General features: G+C 51.1%; 1 protein-coding gene and 1 long non-coding RNA gene across 2 annotated transcripts in view; one reads left to right on the plus strand and one right to left on the minus strand.

Annotated features, from left to right (window-relative positions):
• LOC120095966 (uncharacterized) overlaps window positions 1–660 on the plus strand; it is a 15693-nt gene extending 15033 nt beyond the window's left edge. The window contains exon 3 of the long non-coding RNA XR_005491955.2: window positions 306–660. This is a non-coding gene — a long non-coding RNA (uncharacterized LOC120095966). The remainder of the gene's footprint in view (window positions 1–305) is intronic.
• The window catches only part of Atp6v0a2 (ATPase H+ transporting V0 subunit a2), a 32650-nt gene extending 14622 nt beyond the window's left edge, over window positions 1–18028 (minus strand). The window contains exons 1-9 of the mRNA NM_053775.4: window positions 17814–18028; window positions 13971–14049; window positions 11267–11364; window positions 9794–9931; window positions 8364–8452; window positions 6275–6401; window positions 3229–3311; window positions 2077–2170; window positions 1257–1469 (exon numbers count right to left, since the gene is read on the minus strand). Of these exons, the coding sequence (NP_446227.2) occupies window positions 1257–1469; window positions 2077–2170; window positions 3229–3311; window positions 6275–6401; window positions 8364–8452; window positions 9794–9931; window positions 11267–11364; window positions 13971–14049; window positions 17814–17930 (1038 nt within the window). The 5' untranslated portion in view covers window positions 17931–18028. The remainder of the gene's footprint in view (window positions 1–1256; window positions 1470–2076; window positions 2171–3228; window positions 3312–6274; window positions 6402–8363; window positions 8453–9793; window positions 9932–11266; window positions 11365–13970; window positions 14050–17813) is intronic.
• Window positions 18029–19532: the final 1504 nt, after the last annotated feature.

The following is a 19532-nucleotide window of genomic DNA, read 5'->3' on the forward strand; positions in this document are numbered from 1 at the left end:
CCAGCAAAGAGGAAGTTAGATACAACTACAATACTCCCTAATTTACAAAAAGAAAATAGATTAAAAAAATTGTATCGCTATGGCAGAGCCTTCTCTCTCAGCTTTTCCTCAGTTTCACTGCACTGTTCACACTTGCCCAGAAATGCACGCTATCTGCACTGTTCACACTTGCCCAGAAATGCACACTAGTTGCACTGTTCACACTTGCCCAGAAATGCACACTAGCTGCACTGTTCACACTTGCCCAGAGGAGAAACAGGCCAAACACCCAGGGGAAGGAACCAATGACATGTATGTTCACACAGGTGAGCTGAGCGCCCTCGGCAAACAGGAAGAAACCCAGCCTCACTCGGCCAGAGCCAGAGCTGGGGAAAACCTTCTGGAGACCTGCACACGCTGAGTATCAAAGGTCGGGATCTGTTCCGTGCAGTGCTGTTTGTGAGCAGAGGGCACCTGACCAACCGAGAACCAGCTAATAACCAACATGTGAGCCTGCAAGAGAAGCTGGTCCTGTAAACAGCCATTCTACTCAGGAGAGAACAGCACACAGTCTGCTGTCTAGAGCGAGCCAATGCCGGGCAGGCTGCCTGCCGGCCGCCATCTTTGCACTTTCCAGTGGAACTGCAGCTCAATAAAACGGTTCCTTAGACATTAAAAAAAGAGGTGGGGGGGGTAATTTAAAAAGGCAAGAGGAAAAGAAAGGCTGCCTAGGCCTGTGCCTGTGCCTACGCCTATTCCCATCTGGTCACAGTGACAGAGATGGGACAAAACTGAAGTGGTACCTGCGGGAGGGACAGTCAGAGTCACAGAGCGGGACGTTCTCCCCACTCAACGCCCGAGAGACCCACTTTTTCTTCCCACTGTGCATTGCTGTATTGTCTATGTGAGGGCATTGGAGCTCATAGGACTGAAGTTACAGTTGTGAGCCATCATGTGGGTGCTGGGAGTTGAGCCCGGGTCCTCTAGAAGAGCAGCCAGTGCTCTAACTGCCGAGCCATCATCTCTCCAGCCCTAAGAGACCCACTCTTCAAAGCTTTAGTCTGAAAGCAGTGTTGGGCAAGCCCCTTCCCAGCATTCTAAAACACTTTCTGATTGGGGGGTGGGGGTGAGACAAGGTCTCAGACTGGCCTCAAAATCTCCAACGTTCCACACCTCAGCGTCCCTAGACCTGGGGTCACAAGTGTACAGTATCCAGTGACAAACTATGTCCGTGAGTGGTCTCGGTCTGAGGGTCCTAATGGGGCAGGGAGACTTACCGAGCCTTCCTCCAGCGCTCTGCGCAAGCCGGGCAGGTCCACCTCGGGGCACCAGACCTCAGCTATGAGGCACTTGTTGGTGACGTCAAAGCTGCACATGTTGAGCATGTGGTAGATGGCTTTCATCTTCCGCACCTGTATCACACGGCTGCACACGGACTCGGCAGCCTTGCACAGCACTTGCCGCAGGTAGTCCTCCGTTTTGTGCAGCACCTGTGGGAGCAAGCACAGGCTTTGTGGCTGCACTCACAGATCTCGCCCACCGGCCTGACCTCCTTTAGGGAGCTCGCCCAAGGAGGATCATTCCAGGCACCTGCTCCTACGGCGGCCACGAATGGTCAGAGGCTGCTGGCTTAGCAAGGGAACACACTAGGTGGCCTCCAGGAACAGAGCACTGAAAAGCTCAGATATCCTGTCAGTGGTGGCCAGACACAAGGGTGGCCTGACTGGCTCACACAGCCCTTTGCCTCTCACCTCACCTCGGCCTGGCCTACCTCCGATCCCCTGGAAGCCAGCAGTCCCATCTCCAGCCCTTAGGTTTCCAGGTATAGAAATCTGCTTCCTGCCCTCAGTGCTACAAGACTCCTCAGTGACACAGAGGGATTCAGCAGGAAGGTGGGACGGCCCCATCTCTCGAGCTTGTCTTCACCGCTCAAATAATGATTTGGTTTACCAGAGAGACATGGAGGGCTTTTCCCTTCACTACTCCCTGGGTCTGTAACTGCAAAACAGAGGCTCCAATGGCAGGAATGTGTGGTGACCGTCCACAACCAGACACCCGGCTGACAGAGAAAGCAGTCCCCAGCCCTGGCTTACTCACAGTGTAAAGGTCTTGGATCCGAGTATTGAGCCCCTCCTGGATCTCCCTGCGCTCCTCGGCCGTGTTTGGATACGGGTAGATGTGGCAGTGGTAACTAGGGGACAGAATTCAACAGTCTAGAGGGACAAGGAGGGCTGCCAGGGCAAGCCCCAGACTCTACTCAAGCCAGGCACACCTCCTCCAGCACCAGGAGGGCAGTCATTGAAGGATTCAGTCACAGCCGCTGTGGGAAGGCCTGGCGTGCAACTCAGTAGGCCACAAAGTAAATGGATCCCAAGACCAGCTCGGCTCCAGACCCGCTATGGTGGCTCCAGACCCGCTGTTGTGGCTCCAGACTGCCATTCCCAATCCTCCCTTCCTAAATGCACCTGAGCTTAAGACCCACCAAGCCAGGTAAAAGCACACCTTAAAAGGACATGATGCGGGGTTGGGGATTTAGCTCAGTGGTAGAGCGCTTGCCTAGGAAGTGCAAGGCCCTGGGTTCAGTCCCCAGCTCCAAAAAAAAAGAACCAAAAAAAAAAAAAAAAGGACATGATGCCTGGGTGGTGTGACCCAGCCTGTAACCCAGCACCCAGGAGACAGAGGCAGGAGGATGCTCAAGGTGGCTCCTGCTTCAGGGTTGTCCTGCAGGGCCCCTGTCCCCAGACACCCAGACAAGAAACGGCAGTCGCCCCATGGTGCCTGCTGGGCTGTGCCTTTCCCTTCTGTGGGAGCCCCTCGGAAACACCATCCGGACCTCTCCCTGAAGCAGCCTGGTAAAGGCGGCAAAGGCGTGTGCGTCACCGAGCAGGTGTCCTAAGCTTTCTTTGTCACACTTTGTCACATATCTACTGCAAGGACAGAAGCTGGAACTGGAGAGATGACCTGGGTTCTGTTCCTAGTTTGAGCCACCCACATCCCATAGCTCTAACTCCAGGGATCCAATACCCAACACTAGGTGATTACAGACCGTCTCAAGTTGATGGTTTAACTAACTAGCTAACTAACTAACTAGCATACCAAACAAGTCCTAAAGGCATTAAATAAACAAAAGAATCAGAGGCCCGGCGTAGCTCAGTGGGAGAACCTGCTTAGCATGAGAGAGGGTCTAGGTTCCCTTCCCAGTACTGGAAACAGGAAGGCATCAACTCAATAAAGCCTCTCTCTTCTCACCAGTCACAGATCTTCTTAACCTTGTGGCCAATCTGCTCTCCCCAAAACGAGATCAGGAACACATACCACTTTATGACTTCACCCTACAACGACGAACAGGGAGGGAATGGTGAGTTCTGTGCACACCCTCAACCCTGGTGGCTGCCACTCTCCCAGACCAAGTTCACTGCCTGGGGCAGAGGGTGCAGTGGCTCTAATAGAAGCACACCCATGAGCATGGTTCGCCCACTCACCAAGACCACCCCTAAGCTGGCAAACACGCCGGCTCACAGCGTCTGCAGAGCCACACTCCCCAGTAAGAGGTGAGCATACTGGGCCGAGTTCTGCCTTCTCCCAATTCAGTCTTTACGCTGTAACCGAGTGCCCTCCCCACCACTGCCTCGCCTTTCCTGTATGTTCCTGTTGTGTTGATGACGGTACTGTTTAAGATGGCCACTGTGCTGGTTTGAATATGGTTGGCCCAGTGGCCCTATTAGGAGGTATGCCTTGATGGAGTAGGTATGGCCTTGTTGAAGGAAGTGTGTCACTGTGGGGGTGAGCTTTGAGACCCTTCTCCTAGCCACCTGGGAGACAGTCTTCTACTGTGGATTTGGAAAGCAGTGGAATGCTTTCAGTGGGACGTAAGGGGCTATCCCAGGAGGAATATGGAAGATTCTGTTGCTGGGCTAATTTGAGCTGTGGAATCCTGGCTCTAGAGGTTTTAGAGAAGACTGTTTTTGTGGTATTTTGATGCAGAATGTGGCTGCTTTTTGCCCTTGTATGAAGAGTCTATCTGAGGCTAAGGAAAAGAGATTTGTATTAACTGCATTGACAAAGGAGTCTTGGAAAAGCCCAGCAGAGCCTTTGTTCTCTGGTTTAGACTCATGAAGAGCGTTCTGATCAAGCACAGTAAGCTAGTCAGCTGGAGCTAAGGAATTAGTGGTGATTATGAGGAGCCCAGCATCACTGAGGTGAAATTTGGGAAGTGCTTTCTGAGAGGACAAAGAAGCTGTGATCCGGAGATAGCCACCATGGTACCTCATGCTGCGGCAGGACTTGGTAATTGGTAAGAATCATCCAGGTGGTACTGGTTTTGAAGGCATGAACGGGTCATGGCAAACTGTTGTGGCTTGGTACTGAGAGGACAGGGAAGACTACTGGTGAAGGTGCAGCCTTCCAGGATTGAAGGAGTTGTGCAAAGAAGTTGAGGCCTGGCACCATGAAGGGAACCTCTTAGTAAAGCCTAGTTGCAACGGAAGACCCCAGTGTACTGGAGATGCCAGTACCATGGGACGACCAAGAGCAGCAGCAGCAGTGGAGTGGATCAACCTGAGCTTGGAGTGCTGCAGAGGGCAGAGCTGGAGAAGTGACGCCAGCCCTTTGGAGGAGCCCAGAAGATCGTGTGTGGATCCCAGACACTGGAACAAGAAGCTGTAACATTGAAGTTGCCTTGGAGACCCCAAGATGTTAGAGATGTCAGAGCCATGGGATACCAGCCAAGGAGAGCTGCACATTGTTGAGGCTGCTGTAGACTATGGGGACTTTGGAAGTTGGACTAAATACAGTTTGCATTATGCTATGTTTAGATATGGCCCCCAAAGACCCATGTGTTTGAACAAGCCTATGGGGGCCAGGGAGTGGAATGTGGTGGTTTGAATATGCTTGGCCCAGGGAGTGGCACTATTAGGAGGTGTGGCCTTATTGGAGGAAGTGTGTCACTGTGAGTGTGGGCTTTGAGACCGTCCTCTTAGCAACGTGAAAGACAAGTGTCCTGTTTGCCTTTAGAACAAGATGTAGAACTCTCAGCTCCTCCTGCACCATGCCTGCCTGGATGCTGCCAAACTCCCACCTTAATGATAATGGGCTAAATGAAACTCTGAACATGTAAGCCAGCCCCAATTAAATGGTATCCTTTATAAGAGTTGCTTTGGTCATGGTGTCTCTTCAAAACCCTAACTAAGACAGCCACCAAGGAAGATATCTAGAATTCGGTGAGAGCAGTCTTCTGGAAATCTGTGCAGATGAGCCTTGCTCACCAGCAGTCACAGTTAAAAAGAGTCAACAGTGCATGGGAAGCGTGTCGAAGAGACTTGGTTCACTGATGAACAGTGACCAGAGATGCTGGAGAAACAAGCCCAGGCTGCCCCAGGAACAGAGAAACCCCATAATATTTGCTGAGTGTTTACAGTGTCTTTGAACAACATATTTCTGTGAGTAATGAGGATAAGCCGTCACTACAAATGTTCAACAAAATGGATTTCTACGAAGCCCAGCTGGGGTGTGCAGAACTCGTCTGGTATGAACGAGGACCTGGGCTCCATCCCCAGCACTGACTGCAAGGCTGAGAGCAGTAAGCTGAGGAGATGTCATAGGCCAGATGGCGGAAACGTTACAGAAAAGGCCAGGTTAGAGAAGCAGTGAGGCAGGTGTGTGGCCATCTTCAACTGGTGGGAAAGAAGGACCCCGAAAAGAGACTGTTAGGTGTTGAGAAAATGAAGGACCAGGGGAAAGACTGGAGCAAAAGAAAGCCCACAAAGCAGTAAGCTGGGAGAGGGGAGCCTCCCCAGGCCCAGACAGAAGGATGTGAGAAGAACAGACAGGGACCCAGCCACCACTGGGAAGGGGCTTCTGCTGGAAGCCACGGGACGATTCTAAGAGTGAGGCGCCCTGGCAGAGTTGGCTGGATGCTGGGGTGAGACGGGGCAGGCGAGGCAGGGGTGACACTGTGGCATGGGCTACTGAAACCTAGGGCTAAGAACAGTATAGCCAAGACCCCAACCAGAACGGGCTAAGCAGAGTCCAGCCTCTGAGCTTGGGGATAGAGTGGAGTGCAGAAGATGCTGGGTGCCCTGAGGCCTGTGGAATGAGCCTTAGACACGGAGCTGCCACTTCCTGAGATGGGATGTGGAGAACTGTGGGGCTCAGTGTTGTGAGGTAGAAGCATCTTTGGGTATTCACATAATGGCATGCGTATACAGGCAAAAGGCTGGTGTGTGCGCACACAGGCCGAGCCCGGGCTCTGCAAACTCAATGCTGAAGCTCCCGCCCGCCTCTGACGGGCACTCACCGTCTCAGGGTCTTCCAGGGCCTCGTCCAGCTCTGCATAGGTCACAATGGTGTACCCTTTGCAGGCCCGCCACAGCATTCTTTCAAATGCTTCCACTTTGCCTTGCTGAATCAGGCCAGAAACGAATCTGCGAGACAGCAAAGACCCCTGGCATTAGAGGACTGAGAAGACCTCTGTCTCCTGCAGGCCAAGAGGCTGGTGTGAGAACCGTCAAGCAGCAAGATGTCCGTGAGCTGGACAACCGAGTGCTGAAGCCGCCTTTCCCAGGGCTGAGTGAGGGGAAAGCCGGAGAATCTCAAGATCACACCCGGTAACCAACTGTTGTGCCCTTTACCCTGGGTCGGGGTGGGAAGACCCTATAGTGGCCAGTGTGGAAGACGGCAAGCTCCAGATGCCAGCAAGGTGAGGAGATGGGGGAGTCACCATGGCCATGACTTCTTGCCCAGAGGGCTGCTCCTCAGAAGAGTGATGGCCGGGGAGGTAAAGGAGGCTCTGCAGTTGTGGGTCCCACACACACGTGAGGAGTCTGCCCTGAGCACACGGCCAGAGCGTAGATTGCAGCCAGGATTTTGGTATCAGTTTGCATCACTTCCAAAAACAACAACAACAACAACACCAACAATACCAACAACACCAACAACACCCCTGTTCTAAGAAATAAAAAATGGCCCTGGGTGACAGCGCTCCCAGCTACCCGTGAACGCGACAAGTCTCTCCAAAGGAATGTGACGATACCAATCTGCACTGGGTGCTCATAAGGAACTTAGGGATGGGAACAACTCTTAGCTGAAGAACTGATTGTTACAGAGCGCTTGCCCAGAGCATGCCAGGCGCTGGCTTCCATCTCAAGGAACAGAGCAAAGAGAAACAGGGCTTGAGGAGTGAGGATGCCTGGGCCACGCCCAACCCTACACAGTGGAAAGAAAACTCTCCTCTGCCCTCCACGAGCACACCAGAGTGTGCATGCACCGACCCCCAAACACACATACTAGACAGGGGAAATAGGAAAGCAGGAGATGGCTCAGCGGTTAAGAACACTAGGTGTTCTTCCAGACGGCCTGGGTTCGATTCCCAGTACCCTCGAGGTGGCTCAGAGCGGCCTGTAACTTCAGTTCCAGGATCTGCTGACCTCTGTGAGACCCAGGCACACTCATGGTATCCAGACAGACCAACAAGCAAAACAGCATGTACATAATCCTTTTTAAAATTAAAAATAAAAAAAAGAACATACTTTAAAAAGTAAAATTTAAAGTGAGCGGTCACAAATTACACGAGTAAATGAAAATACACTCTCATCGGTTCGGTAAAGCGGAAGGAACAAACAGCAGTGCCAGCTGCAGTGACACGCACCTGCCATCCCTACACCTGGGAGGCTGAAGCAGGAGGATCAGAAGCTGAAGGTCATCCTCAGCTACACAGTGAGTTTGAGGCTAGCCTGGGCTACACAGTGAGTTTGAGGCCAGCCTGGGCCACATAGTGAGTCTGAGGCCAGCCTGGGCTACAGGACACCTTATCTCAAAGAAGAAGGAAAAAGAGGGCAAGGATAACCAACAACACAGGAAACAAAAGGAACGGAGGGCAGGCGCGGCCCCTGGGAGCATCACTTAGCCCAGACCCAGAGAGTGGCTCAGCGGGAATAGCGCATGCTGTCCAGCCTGAGCTACATTCCCAGAACCCACGTGTGTAAGGGAGCACGGACTCCTTCATCCATCCTCTGACTTCTGGGCACTCGGGTAAATCAACGTAGGGAAAAACAAAAAACAGGGCACAAAAACCAACCATCAACCCAGAAGGGACCCCTGTTTCCACCGCAGGACTTGGTGCTTGAAAGACCAATTATGTTGGGCTCACGGGGTCAACACTGGGGAACACAGATGTGACTTCCCTCCAACTCAATAGACCAAGAGAAGAAATGCCTTCGGCCTTCAGTTACATCAATACTGTGGGATTAAGTCCAACGTACAGGAGCCCAGTGTTCTCTGAGAGACGCTCACTCTGGATCAATCGCCATCTGTAAATGGCCCATTCACCCATCTGTGGCCTGAGTCTCCTATTCTACAGGAGGGGCTTGGCGCTCACTGTCACCTACCCCAGCTTGGCGCCCAGCCGCTGCATGCAGCTGTAGTCCAACAGAGAGTCGCTCTCTAAGGCGGGGAACTCTTCGTAAGTTGGCTCAAACTGGAAAGACACAGAAGCAGGCACGTGTTAACAGGCTCCTCCCTCACAACCAGCTTCCAGACAAGCGCACAGAGGTACTGCACACCCAGGAACAGACGACAACCATGACAGGTAAACTGCCACAAGGAAAGCCACACTGCCAAACCTGACAGGTGGACGAACGGCTGGAGACACTCAGAGGAGAGCGGTTCTAAGTGAGGCTGCACCTCAGCTCAGGAGACAAAGACCGTGTCTAGGGTCACTACTACAGCAAGTGAGAGGAACCTCGGAAGGGACGGGCGGGCTCTATCCTATGCGCAGCTCAGTGTGCTGCAGGCCCTGACTGGGATGCAGCGCTTGGAGCACACGGTGATGCTGGATCCACACAAACACCCTCAGCCCACCGAGCCTGCATGGCACCAGCATGAACCAGTCTTCTCTCATGAGGGGGTTCTTCATGCTCCCTATTCACGGCCTTTTAGAAAAACAAAGATTTTTTTTCCCCATAACCACAAAATATTGGGCTTGGGGCTGGAGAGATAGCCTAGTGGTTAAGAGCACCTGCTGCTCTCTCAGAGTTTCCGGATTCAATTCCCAGCCCACATGGCTCGCTGTTCATTAACTGTTAACTCCGGTTTCATGGTACCAGATGCCCTCTTGTGGCCCTGTGGGCACTGCACATACTTGGTCCACAGACATGGATGTAGGCAAAACACCCATACACACAAAATAATGAAATACACCAGAGGATGGAAAGAGGGGTTAGGAATGCTGACTGCTCTTCCAGAGGACCTGGTTCGACTCCCAGCAGTCACACGGCAGCTCACAATCCTCTATAACGCACATGTGTAGTGTATGGGTATATATGCAGGGAAAACACCACTACACATGTAATAAAAACATGAAAACACAGTTTTCAAAAAATTAAAGACAAACCAAACCATCTTTTTCTCAACTGTAAACTTCACGGTGGGAAATAGTGTCCCTGCTAAAAGCAGCAGCACAGGAAGCGAAGCAGAGGCTGAGGCAGACCACTTAAAACACACGAAGCAAATACACATCTATGCCAAGCACGGAGGCTCCCGCCTATAATCCCAGCACTCACTCCAGTTCCAAGGACAGCCTGGGCTACCAGTGAGAGCTCAGCTCAGTCAGCAGGGTGCTGGCCAAGTGTGGCAGAGGCGGCTTTAACTCCAGGACTGGGGAAGCAGAGGCACAGGTTGCACAGAGATTGCAGGGCCAGCCAGGCTACACAAGGCTGAGCCGAGACTAAACAGAAAGGCAACCCATGTAAATGAACTGACAAACCACACAGGCAGCAGTGGCGGGCCCTGCAGGTATGCTTCTCCTGCGGACACGTACCTCCACGTTCCGTTTAAGGAAGGTCTTGGTGACCCTCAGCATGTGGGTATACTCCACCAGCTCCAGCAGGTTCTTCCTCAGCTTCTCCTTGTTCTTGGTGACTTCTCTGAGCTCCACCTCGAGCTTCTGCAGCTGCTCCTACAATGCACAGCTGCCGGTGAGAACAGGGCTTAGTCTGAGGACGCTCCCACAACCCTGAGGTCACCGGGGTTCAAAAAAGCCACAGTGCCTGGTGACAAGCCAGAATGCAAGCGTGCTGAGTGGGGGTGTGAGATTGCAAGGCTCGCCGGCTCGTTTCAGTCCATGGTGGGAACCACACACATCACCTGCCATCAAACATCTGCAGGCTGCAGAGACCCAGCACCTGCAGGCCACACTTTCCTTCAGCCGCTTGTCCATCCCACACGCTCAGTCTATATTTCCTTTTGTTTTGATGGAAATAATCTAAGACCATCTTTTCAGAGCACGTTCCCCTGTCTCCAGCTTAAGAGAGTCCCCATTTGGTCCCACCAGGGATAAAAGTTTCAGTGGTCACAACCTAGTGTCCTCATCCTTCAAGCCCCAGACACAGTCTTTGTAAAACAAACCACTGAATCAATGCAAATTCACTCAAAATCACCTGTCCTGTGCCGTCTTACTGTGCTCTGCATCAAAGCTCTCAGAGTCACTGCTGCCCGGAACTATGTCACCACCAGGCACTGTCCATAGTTTCACCATAACCATGCCACCCAGCCGAACCAGAGGATTGCCACTGCTGCTGGGAGGGTGCCATGCTTGACATAAGCTCACACACCAAGTGGCTGGCTACTTCCTCCCAGACAGGACAGCGGGCCACAGAAGGGCCTCAGCAATGCCATGGCCATATTTCAAAAGAGTGAGGAAGAGCCACCATATTTCTTGAGTGCCAACCCCAACAAGAAGTCTAGAAGGGCCGACGTGCTAGTGCAGGCCTTTAATCCCAGCACTCAGAACCAGAGGCAAACAGATCTCTATGAGTTCAAGGCCAACCTGTTCCAAGCCAGCCAGGGTTATAGACTGAGAGAAAAAAAAAAAGTCTGGAGTCTGCAGTCTCAGACAACACCCTGTGTTGGTAGGCAAGGTGGGATGGTGGTACCATATCCTCCGGCCCCAACATGGTGACCTCCTTCTGGGAGCCTGGAGTGGGAAGGACATGAAGGCCCAGGCCTGCAGCCCCCAGCCCTGGAGCTCACACAGTGTGCTAGGATGGGTGGTCCCAGAGAGAGCATCCTGAAACGTCCCACACCACCACAGAAACTAAAATCTCCTTAGCCTCCCTCCAACAGCAGTCCACTACAGTCAGACAAACCGAGGTACAGGTCACTGAGGGATTGCTACCCACTGTTCTTTTGTCAGCCACAGCTCAGGGAAGAGAGGCAGAGGAGTGTCAAGCACTGTGAAGGTGACCTGGTAGCCCTGGAACTTTTGCTGACAGCGTCTTGACGAGCGAGTTACCTGCATTTCTAGAACATGTTTAACAGGTGGTGCGGGAGGACTGGCCTCTCCCTCAGGCAGGGGAATATCAGCTCTGGTGATTTCCTGCACCAGGTACACTGTGAAAAGAAGATGCAGAGTCAGACAGGCTCCCTGTGACCCTTTGCGATCGGAACCCTGGTAGCCCCAACCTGCTGTGTGCCCAGATCCCGCCTGTCCCTGTCACCTCCTGCATGCACTGGTTAGAGCTACCCAGCTTCTTACATAACTAAAACCCAGGCTAAAACAGGGGAAGACACTGAAGGTGCAGACCTGTACCCCCATCAGAGGCAGTGAGCTGGCCAGCATTCCCTGCAAGAGGGAACCCAGAGTCAAAGTCACAGTGGATCCAGACTCCCCTGCAAGGCACCAGGCAGCTCTTTGCTCTGCTTTGAGGAGCCTCACTCTACACACACAATCTGTCCACAGGTGATGATGTCACTCAAACACATGATCTATTAATATGCAAATAACTAGCACCTTAAGCAAGAGATTCCCCATGACTACAGGTCATTGTTAACATTAGGGCTAGAAGCCAGGCAAAGTGGCGCATGCCTTCGATCCCAACACTCGGGAGGCAGAGACAAGTGGATCTCTTAGTTCAAGACCAGCCTGGTCTACACAAAGAGTTCTAGGCCAGCCAGGGCTACACAGAGAAACACTGTCTTGAAAAACAAAACAAAACAAAACAAAAAATCTGATAAATATATATTAGGGCTGGAGAGGTGGTTCAGAGGACCCAGTCCAGTTCCCAGTATCCACAGGAGGCCGCTCACAACTGGACCTCATGTGGACAACAGTTCCAGGAGATCTGATGGCCTCTTCTGGCTTCGCTGGGCATGACACTTATATGTTCACAGCCACGCACTGATGTACAATTAAAAGTAATAAACATGTTCAAAACACTATTGTTAATTTAAAATCCTTAACTAAAAGTTCAAGTTTCATCTAGAGCAATGGCTTGGAACTTAGCACTGAGTGCTCTTCCAGAAGACCCAAGTTCAATCCCCAGCTCCCGCACTGGGCAGCTCACAGCCGCCTGTAACTCTAGCTCCAGGAGACACGACACACCTCTATTTTCCAAGGGTTTATCGGCACTCTGTGTCATGGACACAGACAGACAGATAGACAGACAGGCAGGCAGGCAGACAGACAGATACACACAATTAAAAGTAGTAAAAATAAATCTTAAAAAAAAAAAAAAAGAAGAAGGCTGGGTGTTGCTGCTCCGGGCTGTCACATCGTCCACTATATGAAAGAAAAGCGGGGGGCTGGGGATTTAGCTCAGTGGTAGAGCGCTTACCTAGGAAGCGCAAGGCCCTGGGTTCGGTCCCCAGCTCCGAAAAAAAGAACCAAAAAAAAAAAAAAAAAAAAAAAAAAAAAAAAAAAAAAAGAAAGAAAAGCGGAGGGTCAGTAGTCTAAGGTCCGCCTCAGGTACATATTGTGCTTGAGTCCAGTCTGGGCTGCATGAGACCTTGACCATCCTATTCCCAGTCCATCCTCCCTCAAAAGAAAGAAAGAAAGAAAAGAAAAAAAAATCTCTAAATTAAGGGGAGCTCCTCGATGAGGAGTTACTAGCAACTGAGGGCAACTAGCACAGGCAGGGTCCGTCCTCTTTGGGAGCTCTGGCCACCAGTCACCTGCCTGTGTCCTAGTAGAAGCCCCAAGGCCACGCACATGGATGCCATAGGGGGACTAGGTAGGTCGTTAAAGGAAAACAGGACAGGAAGTTGAGAGAGGGAAGTGTTTTGGAGGGACTGGGGGATGTGCAGGTGTAGGAAGACGGGGGGGGGGGGGGGGGGGGGGGGAGGGGCAAATACGATCAAGATGCCCTGTGCATGTACACAATTTCAAAGTAAAAAAAAAATTCCTAATTAAAAAAAAATAACAATTAACAATCAGAAATCATTCTAAGGGGCTGGCGGGATGGCTCGACGGCTCTACTCATCCAGAGGTCCTGAGTTCAATTCCCAGCAACCACACGGTGGCTCACAACCTCTTCTGGCATGCAGGTGCACATGCAGCTAGAGCACGCATGTACATAAAATAAATAATAAAAATCTTAAAAAAAGAAATTACACCTAACCCAGCCTCCTGACTAATACCACAGCTTTTAGAGATGAAGGAAATCCTGGGCATGGGTTTGGGCTGTATTAGTTAAGCAAGCACCAACCTACGCCACTCACAAAGGAAGCCCTGCTAAACACCAAGTGCTATCAAACCGGCTGTCAGCCATTTCCTGCCTTTCTTGTTCCGAAATAACAGCTTGAGTTGAGTGACAAATATTAACATGTATGCAAGGCACTTAACTTATAAAAGAAACTATATGAAATTGTCCGAATTAGCCATGACACGTGGACACCATGAAATTCTACTCAGCTCCCATCAAAACCGAAGCAGGGATCACCCCCTCCCCGACACACCACCCCTCTTTCTTCTTTCTTCTCCCCGCCCCCCACACAGGGTTTCTCTGTGTAGCTCTGGCTGTCCTGAAACTTGGGCTGTAGACCAGGCTGGCCTCAAACTCAGAGATCCACCTGCCTCTGCCTCCCAAGTGCTGGGATTAAAGGTGTGCGCCACTACCTGGCTTCTCTCTCTCTCCTATTCATCTGTGTTTTCTGAAAGAAACAGCTATGCTTATGTTAAGATTACAAAGTATTTAGACTAAAATAGAAGACGAACTTACCCAATATTCGTTCTAGTTCTTCACACCTCTTTACCTCACCAACGAATTTTCTTTGGAAAGAACTTACATTTTGGTTGAGCTGAGAAAAGAAAGACAATTTTGTTCTTAAGTCCCTAGAATTTTAAATTTGCTTTTAGGTATCTAACTATTTAAACCATTTTTGGTGGGGGAATCAAATGTAGGCCTGGCTAAATTAAAATTTTTATTTTTAGTTACCTAATCCTTTGAAAGTTTGCTAGTGCTGGGTCACATTCTGCCACTGGGCTAAGGTAAAATCTGTTGCTAGGAAATTATCACTGCCAGAGGTTTGAGGGTCACACGCTGTCACCGGCTGGACAGGAGGGGAACTGGCAGCAGTTCCTAGACAGCAAGTTGGCAACTGTTACCAGAAAAGCCTGAAAAATAGCCCTTGACTCAGAAGTAACCGGTGGAAAACATTTAATTTAAAGAAAAACCATTCAAATCATGAATATGATATGAAACTCATAAGAACAGCAACTTCAGAGGAAGAGAAAATCTTCACCAAAAATCGAACAATAGGAAGTTGGTGGGCGGGGTTGGGGATTTAGCTCAGTGGTAGAGCGCTTGCCTAGCAAGCACAAGGCCCTGGGTTCGGTCCCCAGCTCTGAAGAAAAAAAAGAAGAAAAAAAAAAAAAAAAGAAGAAAAGGAAGTTGGTGGGGGTGGAGGTCATTGGTGAGTGCCAGTCAAGGGCGCAGGAGACACATAAAAGTGGGAGTGGTGGGGTTGGGGATTTAGCTCAGTGGTAGAGCGCTTACCTAGGAAGCGCAAGGCCCTGGGTTCGGTCCCCAGCTCCGAAAAAAAGATCCCCCCCCAAAAAAAAAGTGGGAGTGGTGGCACACACCTATAATTTCAGCACTTGGGGGGGGGGTGGAGGCAGGAGGATCATAAGTTCAAGGTCACGTCCGAGTACACTTGGGGTTCAAAGCCTTGCCTCAAAGCAAGCAGATATTAAAATGAGTTGAAAAGTTAGCATGCTAATTTCTTCCTAGACACACAGTAACCATTTACTCTTAACAATAGCAGTGGTCTCCCCCCACTTTCTGTTTGTTTGTTTCTGTTTTTCAAGACAGGGTTTCTCTGTGTAGCTCTGGCTAGTCTAGAACTCGGTCTGTAGACCAGGCCTCAGAGACGTGAGTGCCAGGAATAAAAGGTGCCATGTTCCAACTTTTCTAGTAATCGTTTATAAGGACGAGCATTTAGGGTCCAAGTTGCATCGGGCTTGGTACGGCATTTGCCCTGGGCTCCAGGACGAGACCCGGTATGAGACTGCTGGCACAGCACAGCAGCTGTCCCCACAGCCTCGGCGCCTGTTCGGGAATCTCGGCTTCTTTTAAAGCTTTAGCAAGATCAAAACTGCGGTTTCACTTCTGTCTTAATTCCCTCTCACTTCTGGAGGTCACTCTTATCCAGATGAATCAGACAGTGTGATGATGTTAGTGGAACTGAGAATGGGAACCAGGAGCCGGGAACCTGCTCCGTGTGCAGCCCCACTTGCTAGCTTTCTTTATATGGTGGCTTAACTCTTAACCGAACAGCAGGGTCTTTTATAAGGAGGTGCACTCCTTCCTCAAGGATTCGAACAGCCACCACCACCAGCAGCAGTGGCTTAGACTGTCAGTTTTTCTCTTGTGTGGGTTACAAATGTTTGGTTGTTTTTTGGGAGAAGGGGGGTGGGCGTTTACGATTGTAGTCACCTTAAGTCAAAGCTAATCGATTTAAAAGTATATTTCAACATGTTTTTTAAGTCTCTTTCTCTTTCTTTCTCTCTCATTTTGTGTGTGTGTATGTGTGCATGTGTGTGCACGCACATAAGTTCAGGTGCCTGAGGATGTCTTTTCTTTTCTTTTCTTTCCTTTTCTTTTTTTTCGGAGCTGGGGACCAAACCCAGGGCCTTGCGCTTGCTAGGCAAGTGCTCTACCACTGAGCTAAATCCCCAACCCCGTGCCTGAGGATGTCAAAGGAGCCGGAGAGAGCAAAGCAGCAAGTGCTCTTAATTGCTGAGACATCCCTCCGTAGAGCCTTTTTTGAGATGCTCCCTGTGCAGCCCAGGCAAGCCTTGACTTCATCCCCCTGCCTTAGCTGCCAGAGTGTTACAATACCACACCCAGCGCAGCAGTGGAGAGAGAACTACTGCACTCAACCTTTCCTGAGCATTTCCTTTCCCAGCAGCCAACGGGCCAAGAAGAAAAGCTGCCCTCAGCGTAGGACTGGAATTGAGCCTACCAGTCCCTTCAGAGCCACAGCCTCTCTTTCCAGGTCTTCCCACTGCAGTCACTACGGAAATCCTCACCACCTCCAAGGGTGATGAGCAGAAAGGCCTGAATAAGCTGAAGACGGGTCAGTGATCCCACCCCATGAGTGATCTCGGGACCCGACCAGAGCTTTAACACCGGTGCCTGAGCTGACGGGGCCTACACTGAGCACCCCTGAAGACTCAACAAAACGCCTTTGTTTTATTTCCCTCTTAGAAAGAGCAGCAGCACTTTCTCTCTGATAGACTCCCTGTTTCAAATGCTCCAGAGTCCACCCTGGATCTCGTGTAACGGCACTCAGTGAAACCCGAGGCTCTGAGCTGATGGGAGTGCTTGCCTTGATCAGTCCCTGAGATTGCAGCTCGATAACGTCTTGGCTTGAGTCTTGACAGGGTGGAATGGACAGACCGGATAGAAAAGCCTGCTTCCTTTACGACTGTAGCCTGGATCTCTCTGGTGCTACCCAAAGCACCACACCCTCCCTGTCAGATACGAAGAGCCAAGGGCTGAAGTTCAAGTGGCTCCCGGACCCAGGAAGGGCACTGCACCTCGCCTGCTCCTTCACCTGTCATTTAGGAGTCTCCCACAGACTGTAGGTAGAGATGCTCCCTCTTGAGAGTAAGGACCCATCAGAAAGATACTGGGAAATGGCCAGGAGCCCACACTAGTGGGGTTCAAGGCCATTAGTAGGTATCAGGGCCTTTTCCGCAATCTTCCTGCCCTGTTCTCCATAACACGAATCATTGTAGCTCATGATTGGTGTCTCTCTGTTGTCCTCCCAGACTGTGAGCCCCTACAGCACAGGGACTTCATCTGCCTCACTCGCCGAGTCCCCAAGGCTAGAAGTCACTCAATCAAAGCTTTTGTATTCATCCAACAATCGTTTATTAACGCCAATAAATGCCAGGGCCCGTGCCACCCGTGGAAAATGAAGAAAAGAACAAGTTGAGCAAGGTCCTGACCCTTAAAGGTTGGCAGAGCACACAGGTCGAACATCAGCCAATGGCTGTGTCCACAAGTGTGTTATTATAGTTGCAGTGGCAGCCTCCATTCCACACCCACTGAGTGTGACCCAGGTCCTTGTCACTTGCCAACCATGCCAGCGCGTCATGACACAGGAGTCAAAAATTCAAAAGCTCTCTAAGGACTCACAACCTGTCAGACTGCCTCATCCCTCTTCCTGCCTCTTATCCCACCTAGTCCTGCTCAGAAGAGGTCCCTCTTTAGTCACCCAGGAAAACAATCTCTGGGGTACCTCCTCCTCCACACCTTCCCACTGCCAGCCCCTGTTCCATCCGGATCTCAGCTCAAAGACCATCTCCTTGGAGGAAGTCTCCCTTGACTGTCCTGAAAAGCCATCTCCAGAGACCCTCGTCTTTCTCCCTGACAGCTCCTGTCCCATCTGGGTCTCGGCTCAAAGGGGCCCCCTCTTGAGAGTAAGGACCCATCAGAGGGCCCTCCTTGGCTACCCTGCAAAGCCACCTCCCTGCCGGAGCCCCCACGGTGCCAGTCTGCTTTGGCGGCACCCAGCCCTGGATCCCACAGACTCGCAGGCCGCGGGACACTCACGTCTCGGAACTGCACCAGGCCCTTCTCGCCAAGCGCGCTCAGACACTCGTAGGCCGTGCCCGACTGCAGGAAGAGCTGCGCCAGGCACATGCTCTCGCTACGGAAGAGGGAGCCCATGGCGGCGCAGCCTCGTTCAGCCTCCTCGGCCCGCACACTCGCACCATGGGGCTCTCCTCCGCTGCCACCGCGGCCACCGCTCAGCGGCCGCCACAGATACCCGCCCCGCCCCGCCCACCGCCGCAGCCGGTTCCGGTTCCGCCCCGGGGAACCGCCCACCGCAGAATGACCAATGAACGGCAGGAATCGTGGCAGTCCGTCACTACGGCTCAGCCAATCGGCGCACAGGAGGCAGGATTCTCTAATTGGATGACCCCTGAGCGGCTTTTAGAGTTTATTGTTTCAGTAGTTCATTGGATTTTCGTGGATCCCAAACTGGTCTGAAGTTCACAATTCTCCTCCCTCAGCTTTCCAAGGACCAGGATAGTAGGCGTGCCCCACTACGGACAGCTACTTTTAATGTTTTTGTTTTATTGAAAACAGAGTCTATGTAGCTCTGGATGTCGTTATATAGATCTGTCAGCCTTTGCCTCCCAGGTGCTGGGTTTAAAGGCGTGCACCACCACGTCTGGCACTTCTTGAAGTCTTTTTTTCTCTTCTCTTTTCTCTCCTCTCCTCTCCTCTCCTCTCCTCTCCTCTCCTCTCCTCTTCTTCTCCCCCTTTCCCCCTCTCCTTCCCTCTCCTCCCCTCTCCTCTTCCCTCTCTTTTCTGACAGGGTCTCATTATGTAACCCTGGCCGTTCTGGACTTCTCCATGTATACCAGACTGACCTCGAGCTCACCGAGATCATCCTGCCTCCACCTTCTTGTGCCGAAACTAAAGACATGCACCATCGTGCCCCGCGGGTTTATTTCATACATGTATACAACCAAATTATGATCGTATTCAGCCCGTTTCTCTATCCAACTCCCTCAGTATTCCAGAACGCTCCTCTCTCAATGTCATGTCTTCTTTTGTGATAATCCCCTAAATCCAATTAATGCTGTTCATGTGTGCTTGGGTATGAGGCCATGCACCAGAGGATGAGAAATCTACTTACCTATTTATGAGGTAGGGTCCCATGTATGTCAGGACAGCCTCAAACTTAATAAGTAGCTGAAGGGTGATTTTGAAATCCTGATCCTCTTTCATCTAAGCTATTCTGCCTCCCCCAGAGCTGGAATTACAGACAAGCATGACCACATCAGGTCCATGATATACTGGGGATGGAACCTGGGTCTTCGTACGTGCTAGGCGAGTATTCTTAATAACTTAGGCTTTAACAAAAAAAGAGTCCTGAGGTCTGGAAATGGCTCAGGAGTTAAGAACACTTACACCCTTGCAGTAAGCTTTACCCAATCAGGAGTCGCACAACCACCTGTAACTGCCGTTTCAGGAAACGCCTTCTACTGAGCGTGATAGGCTTTTCGCATGTATACACTCACACATAACTCTTTTAAAGAGATTTTTACTATTTTAAAGTGTGTGTATGTGCGCATGTGACCTGCAGAAGCCATAGGATTTAGACACACACACACACACACACACACACACACACACAAGAGCTAGAAGTAGAGTGAGCTGCCTGACATGGGGACCAAACTCAGGTCCTCTCAAAGGAGAATATGTGCTCTTAACCACTGAGCCATCTCTCCAGCCTGATGGGGGTTGGGAGGAGTCTCG

This window comes from Rattus norvegicus, chromosome 12 (assembly GCF_036323735.1).
Source record: "Rattus norvegicus strain BN/NHsdMcwi chromosome 12, GRCr8, whole genome shotgun sequence".
Lineage (NCBI taxonomy): Eukaryota > Metazoa > Chordata > Mammalia > Rodentia > Muridae > Rattus > Rattus norvegicus.